Genomic DNA, 7,784 nt, shown 5'->3' on the forward strand with positions numbered 1-7,784 from the left:
AATATGGAGGTAAACAAATACCAGAAGAAACAACTGAAAGAATTCAGATGGTTCCCTCTGGGAGTGTAAATGAGGAGGGGACTCAGGGGCTGCTGTTTCTCACTAGAGGCCTCGCATTAATTTGACTTTTTAAACTGTGTACGTGCATTTCTTTGAAATAAAAACTTAATTTTAAAAGCATTAAAAGGCTGAATGTGGTGGCTGACGCCTGTAACCCCAAAACTATGGGAGGCCAAGGCAGGAGGGAATGCTTCAGCCTGGGAGTTCGAGATCAGCCTGGGCAAAATAGCAAGACTCCATCTCTCTTTTAAAAACGTGTGTTTAAACTTTTCACATATCTATATACACACACACATATATACACATATATGAAAAAGAAATTAGCAGGGCATAGTGGCTTGCACCTGTAATTCTAGCTCCATGAGAGGCTGAGGCAGGAGGATTGTTTGAGCCCAGTAGTTCAAGGTTATGTATGATTTATGCCTCCAAATTTTCAGAGGCTGATTTGAGTAATAACAAAACTCTGGTCTCCTATTTAGCCAGCTCTGCGTGTATTAAACTCTTTCTCTATTGCAATTCCCCTGTCTTGATAAGGTTCATAGTTCAGTGGCATGAGCTATGATTGCACCACTGCACTCCAGCCCAGATGAAAGAGTAAGAGGCTATCTCAAAATAAATAAATAAATAAATAAAATTAACGAAAAAAAAAAAGTAATTCCTGACAGTAATTCAGTATCTAAATGGAACTTCCAGTTTCCAACCCTTAATCTATTCCTATCAACTAGATTCTAGTTGAGAAACTCTACATTCCACACTTCACAAAACCACAAAGAATGGAAATGCTCAGCAGAACATAGCTTTTTCTGGTCTAAGATCTGAGAAAATTCCCCTCCAGATCCTTCTTAAGGAAACCCCATCTGATGATGTGATTGGCATCCTCCACAACATTCCTGTCCCAAATACAAGTGAGGATCACGAATCTACGTTACTTTTTTTTTTTTAATAGCCCGCTCTGTGTCTAACACTATAGCACAGCTCAGTCAAAGCAAGTCTGTGAAAGATGAAAGTACATAATTCAATGTTATGGTTGCAACTGAAGCTAGAGAGGCTAGATTCTCTAACTGTAGTTAGAGAATCAGGTGCATATCCCTTAGGCACTTTTCTGCCAATATTATTTTTTCGAATAAAATTTTTGATGAGGTTGGTTAACACACATAGAGTGCAGGTATTCTGTTGCAGATTAGTAGACAAAACAGAGAGAATAACATCTTTTTTTTTTTTTTTTTGAGACGGAGTCTCGCTGTGTCGCCCAGGCTGGAGTGCGGTGGCGCGATCTCGGCTCACTGCAAGCTCCGCCTCCCGGGTTCACGCCATTCTCCCGCCTCAGCCTCCGAGTAGCTGGGACTACAGGCGCCCGCCACCACGCCCGGCTAGTTTTTGTATTTTTAGTAGAGACGGGGTTTCACCATGTTAGCCAGGATGGTCTCGATCTCCTGACCTCGTGATCCACCCGTCTCGGCCTCCCAAAGTGCTGGGATTACAGGCTTGAGCCACCGCGCCCGGCCCGAGAATAACATCTTTTTATGAAAATCTAAGAGCCTACCTAACTTTAGTCATTGGCACACATGTGCTCCATCTCCATCCAGACGTTCGTGCCAGTGGAGTTGCGGGGCTGCTGCAGGTGGAGGTAGGCAAGAAGAGTGCCAATTCCAGTGCTAACTCAGTCAGCCCTATGTGCAACCACATCATGCTCTGATAGCTCGAGAACCACCTCAAAAGCACCGCCACCGGAGGTTCTGTACTGAAATAGGGCTGAAAGGATTCAGGTGGGTCAATAGTGCCTGCTGAAGGAGTTGGCTGTGGGTGGGGCTAGAATTTGGCTTTTCTGGGTGCCTTGGTTTAATGTCATCTAATAACTATTGCTCCTAACAGTTAAATACATGATGCATCTTCTGATGAATTTCAATTTTATGAAATTAATTTTTATGAGGTCTTTTTTAACTTTTAATAATTTTTTTTTTTTTTTTTTTTTTTACCACACAGAAGCATATGGTTAAAATAAAATACCAGCATATATTTTTTTCCAATGGGAAATCAATTATAAAATACATATTTTTAATCAACTTCAAAAAAGATATATTAGAAAATAAGAGTTTCATGATTTAATGGTAGACATTGAGGATATACATTCTCTCTCCTTTGTATAATAGGTGGCAAAAAATAATATTCCAGTTCTGTAATTTTACAAGTGTTCATGTAACTGCCCCAAGAGTTCTTCTTGCTCTTTGCCCAGACAGAGCAGATTTATCAAGACAGGAGAACTGCAATAGAGAAAGATTTTAATACACATAGAGCTGGCTAAATGGGAGACCAGAGTTTTAATATTACTCAAATCAGCCTCTCTGAAAATTTGGAGGCTGGGGTTTTTAAAGGATAGCTTTGTGGGCAGGGGGTTAGGGAATGGGGAATGCCGATTGGTTCTGTTGGGGATGAAATCATAGGAGGCTGGAACTTGTCCTCTTGTGCTGAGTCAGTTGCTGGTTGGTGACCATAAGATCAAAAAAACCAGCTTGGCAGTCTGGGTGGTGCCAGCTGATCCATCAGAATGCAGGATCTGAAAAATACCTCAAATACTAACCTTAGGTTTTTCAATACTAATCTGTAGATGCAACTGGGGAGGTTGGAATCTGGTGGCCTTTGGCTGCATGACTCCTGAGCCATAATTTCCAATCTGTGGCTAATGTGTTAGTTTTATAGAAGCAGTCTGGTCCCCAAGCAAGGAGGGAGTTTGTTTCAGGGAAGAGTCTAGGTAATCATCTTTGTTTCATAAACTATGAACTAAATTCTTCCCAAAGTTAGTTTGGCCTATGCCCAGGAATGAACAAGGGCAGCTTAGAGGTTAGAAGCAAGGTGGTGTCAGGTCAGCTTTCTTTTGCTGTCAGATTTTTCTCACTGTCATCATTTGTGCAAAGGTGGTTTCATTCATATTCCCCATTGTATCTAACTGCATGCTTTAACATCTTTATTTCCCAATGGGAAAGAATACACTCATGAGCAAGCTCAATGGGCTCTCTCTACGAGGTATTTTAAACAGCATTGTTTTTCTGAAGTTTGATTATTGCCGTTAACTGTATGAAAATCTATACAGAACTCTTCAACTACAAAGGAAAACATCGACTTTTATTGTTTATTTCAGTTGTCCAGGGTAATACAATGGCACAGAGAGCTGCAACATGTAACTGGACTTAGAGAAACTAACTCCTGTGAAAACCAATTAGGAAATACAGCACTTCTGCAAAATTCTCTGTCCATCCAGACCAATTCTCAGCAGCCAACATTTGCAAATGGTATTTTAGAGCCCTGTGCTCTTTAAGCTCCTTGACGTAAGACAAGTTATTGCATGTCATGACAGAGAGAACGTAACAAGTCCAAAATTTAAGGAGGAGGTAGCTGTTTATTTCACTTTTGATAGTAGACTCGAATCTGCCTTCAAAAAAACTAACGAGAATAGGAATAAATTGCAGACTTTGGGCTCTTTTCTGGCTGACAGGGTTTAAGTAACACCAACATGCCACACTCTGGAGCAGCAGGATCCTTATTTTTGGTGCCACCTCCTCATCTTGCAACAAGTGAGCCACTTCTTTCATGTACTCAGCTGCAAATTTCCCAGCAGGTGGTCCTCCTGTAAAACAAACATTTGCGTTTCCAGAAGTGTTTGGTGTATCTAGTAGCTAATAACACTTTGAATGCTCCTATATGTTCATATTCTTGTTGCCCTATAGAGGATACTTTGGATACTTTGAATTTTCCCGTCTTTTTCTGTCACCTCCCATGCTGCTGCCATGAAGACAAGAAAGTGTGTGTTGATAAGTAAGCAGTGATATGAAAAGCCTGGGAAGGTCTCTGCTTGCTGGTCTCCTCCCTGGTGCCTTTAAGCAAGCACCCAGGAGTGAGTATTGAGTGAGTATTTCTTTCTTTCCTTTTTTTTTTTGTTTTTTTGTTTTTTTGTTTTTTTGAGACAGAGTTTTGCTCTTTTTGCCCAGGCTGGAGTGCAATGGCATGATCTCAGCTCACTGCAACCTCCACTTCCCAGGTTCAAGCGATTCTCCTACATCAGCCTCTCAAGCAGCTCGTATTACAGGCATGCACCACCACGCCCAGCTAATTTTTTGTATTTTTAGTAGAGACAGGGTTTCACCATGTTGATCAGCTGGTCTCGAACTCCAGACCTCAGGTGATCCACCCGCCTTGACCTCCCAAAGTGCTGGGATTACAGGCGTGAGCCACTGCACCTGGCCAAGAGTGAGTATTTCAAGGTGAATAAAACCTGGCTGTGTTCGCTTAGCAAATATTGCTCGTGGTCTCATTCTGGATTATCTGCCTTTAGTACTGGTGGGGAAAAAAAAGAGAAGGATCCCAGAGCATTAGTGCCAAGAGCAAATTGAAAGATTGAGCAGCACTGTCAGGGACTGACTGGCGGGAGGGAGGTTTTCCTGAGTTTTTGTTCGTTGCTGTCCTGTTCCCCTTACACATTTCTTGCCTCAACTCTTTTGCAGCTATGGGACTAACACGACCTTACAAGATTTTTCTTGTTTAGCCACTGACCCAGCCTGGCCCTAGACTCTACTTTCACCATATAGCTGAGCCCCAGTGCAAATCTCAAACTCCAACAAGGTACTAGCCAAGAGGACACGGGATGAAGACTTTTTAGGTGGTAAGGAGTAGCTGACAAAGCTAGTCGGATTCTTGCCACTGGAGGGTTTTTGTTTTTTTTTTTTCTGAGACAGGGTCTCACTCTATTGTATAGGCTGGAGTGCAGTGACGTGATCTCAGCTCACTGCAACCTCCATCTCCTGGATTCAAGCGATTCTACTGCCTCAGCCTCTCGAGTAGCTGGAATTACAGGAATGTGCCACCACACATGGCTAATTTTTGTAGTTTTAGTACAGCTGAGGTTTCATCATGTTGGCCAGGCTTGTTTTGAACTCCTAACCACAGGTGATCCACCCACCTCCGCCTCCCATAGTGCTGGGATTGCAGATATAGCCACCATGCTCGGCGCCACTGGAGTTTTGATCCCACTTGGATTTTTCTTACTTGTTCTCCACGGTTCCATGGTCCTAAGAATATTCTATTCAACATTAAAGCTTTACCTGAAGCCTAGGCAGAGGCCCTTTCCCTAGCTTCCTACCAGAACAGCTAAGGCTAAATACCATCAAATTAAGGAATTCTGATCCTTTTATAATTAGCTAGCTCTTCCCACAAATGGTGAAGATAGCTACACAGGAAACTCACCCTGCGCCATGTTGGGGGAGCCCTTAACCCCCACTCAGATGGGTGCATCTCCTATGTTTCCTGTCTCCTTTCTAACTCTGTGCCAGTGGTTCCCAGCCATTCTGGCAACAAGGACTCTTTTCACTGTTTTCTTTCCTGAACTCCATTCTTTGAAAGATTTAGTCTATCAAACTACATCTAAGTAATTCATCTTCCCACTTAAAACTCAGTCTAAGGGCTGGGCGTGGTGGCTCCTGCCTGTAATCCCAGCACTTTGGGAGGCTGAAGTGGGTGGACCATCTGAGGTCAGGAGTTTGAGACCAGCCTGGCCAACATGCTGAAACCCCGTCTCTACTAAAAATACAAAAAATTAGCTGGGCGTGGTGGCGGGCACCTGTAATCCCAGCTACTAGGGAGGCTGAGGCAGGAGAATGGCGTGAACCCTGGAGGGGTAGGTTGTTGTGGTGAGCCGAGGTCACGCCACTGCATTCAAGCCTGGACAACAAGATTAAAACTCCATCTCAAAATAATAATAATAATAATAATAATAATAATAGGCCGGGCGCGGTGGCTCATGCCTGTAATCCCAGCACTTTGGGAGGCCAAGGTGGGCGGATCACGAGGTCAAGAGATCAAGACCATCCTGGCCTACATGGCGAAACCCCGTCTCTACTAAAAATGCAAAAAAAAACCAAAACCAAAAAACAAATTAGCCAGGCATGGTGGCAGCCGCCTGTAATCCCAGCTACTTGGGAGACTGAGGCAGGAGAATCACTTGAACGCAGGAGGCGGAGGTTGCAGTGAGTCGAGTGCCATTGCACTCCAGCCTGGGCAAAAAGAGCAAAACTCTGTCTAAAAAAAAAAAAAAGACAAAAAAATGAAACAAAACAAAACAAAACGTAATAATAATAAACATAATCAAAGACTCTTATAGCCACCAGCCAGAGCTTCTTGTTAGGAAATGTGTTATTGAGGACAGTCTATAAAATCTCATTACACATCCTAAAATTTATCAATTAGAAAAAAATGGAGTGAGTTTGGACTTGATGATTATTAGAGCAATGTGTGTTCAAACAGTTACCACTTTATTTTCCACTTTGCTTTCTAGCCAAGTATACATTAATTGTCTGTCACTAATGCCCCATTGGCCTACCTAGTAAGTGTCTTAAGAGTATTAAGTTTTTATTGATTTTTCTAAGATATTTACTGTACAATGCATAAAATAAAAAGTAAAATATCAGGTAGTTTTGCTCTGCACTGGAATCATATCACTAGGTTGAAATTATATCAAATCATTGTAGTCTTTGATTTTTTTAAATGTTAATGAGAAGTTTGATAGGCAGTTTAGTACATATATATTTTAACTAATAAAAATGGGAGACATTAAATTAGTAGTTTATTTGATGGGCACATTCTTTTAAAACATGAGATCCTTGAGGATAAAATAATTAGTAATATTTTTGGCACAAAGACAAAAAAATTTCATCCAATGAAATGTTATCAGAATTTTAAGATTACAGCTAAGAAAAATTACTAAACTACAGCGTTATAAAATGAGTGTCATGAAACACTCATTTTAGTACAGCCAGTTAGATCAGTACCTGTGAAGGCCAGCAGTCCAATTTTCTGGGCAGCTTGAGCTCTCCTCTCAATGGGTAGGGATTCATTCATCAACACTTGACCAAGTACAACAATTTTTTCCTTATGAAAATAAGTCTCAGTTGAAGGGATTTGTTTTTCCTTCTTCTTAACAAAAAAGCCCTTAACAGTGGCACAGCAGTATTTCTGGAAATGCCGACACAGCCCCGCAAAATACCCATACATCTTAACCCAAATTTGCCTACAAGAAAATCGGCTGTTAGCCATTGTGGAAAAAGGCCAATGGTCCTTCAGGTGCATCACTGGCAGTCACAGGAGTTCACAATCAAGAACTCTGGAATACATCACTTAGCAACACTGTGGAATGGAATATACAAACCAGGGAAAGCAATAGATGCCTAAATTCTTCAGCTTGTCATTGAAGGCCTTCTACTATTTGGACTAAACCAATTTTACTTTCATTTCTCTGGTGTACAAAACCTCGACTTAAACTTGTTTCCCCTAATGCACATGAATCTCACTATTGTCTTTGAACCTTTGCTCAGGCAGGGTATATTTGGAACTTGCCCATTCTAGTCTGATTATTCCAACATGTATTTTGCTTCTTTCCATCGACCTTTCATAGTATTGTTACCTCTTTTGCTTGTTTGCTACCCAAAGAGAGTTCTCTACATCATAGATTTATCTTATTTTGCTGAGAAAATAGAGCAATGAAAAGACACCTTGCATAACTCTTACCAGTGCATTCACCCACCTATCTGCATCTACGGTACCCATAGACTCTGACTTTCCTCCTGTTACTATGGATACTCTCTCTGTTTGTGCAGTAGATGTCAATCAGTTCCTCTCACCTCAAGAATGTTGCTCTACAATTCTCTTATCTTGGTAATTTTTCCATCTCAACTGGACCC

General features: G+C 41.5%; 1 protein-coding gene across 1 annotated transcript; it reads right to left on the reverse strand.

Annotated features, from left to right (window-relative positions):
- Positions 1-3,159: 3,159 nt before the first annotated feature.
- ARMH2 (armadillo-like helical domain containing 2) lies at positions 3,160-7,173 on the reverse strand. Its single transcript, XM_025384435.1, has 2 exons — positions 6,876-7,173; positions 3,160-3,682 (listed from the first exon to the last, which is right to left on the reverse strand). The coding sequence occupies exons 1-2, from the start codon at positions 7,171-7,173 to the stop codon at positions 3,255-3,257; spliced, it is 726 nt and encodes a 241-aa protein (XP_025240220.1). The 3' UTR covers positions 3,160-3,254.
- Between the last annotated feature and the right edge of the window lie 611 nt (positions 7,174-7,784).

This window comes from Theropithecus gelada, chromosome 4 (genome assembly GCF_003255815.1).
Source record: "Theropithecus gelada isolate Dixy chromosome 4, Tgel_1.0, whole genome shotgun sequence".
In the NCBI taxonomy this organism is placed as follows: Eukaryota; Metazoa; Chordata; class Mammalia; order Primates; family Cercopithecidae; genus Theropithecus; species Theropithecus gelada.

Bases quoted from the DNA above. Each gene is read 5' to 3' on its own strand.
- ARMH2 (XM_025384435.1), bottom strand. From the start codon at position 7,173: ATGCACCTGAAGGACCATTGGCCTTTTTCCACAATGGCTAACAGCCGA. The intron at 3,683-6,875 runs GTACTGATCTAA...TTTGTTTTACAG, and splicing joins TGGACTGCTGGCCTTCACAG to GAGGACCACCTGCTGGGAAA.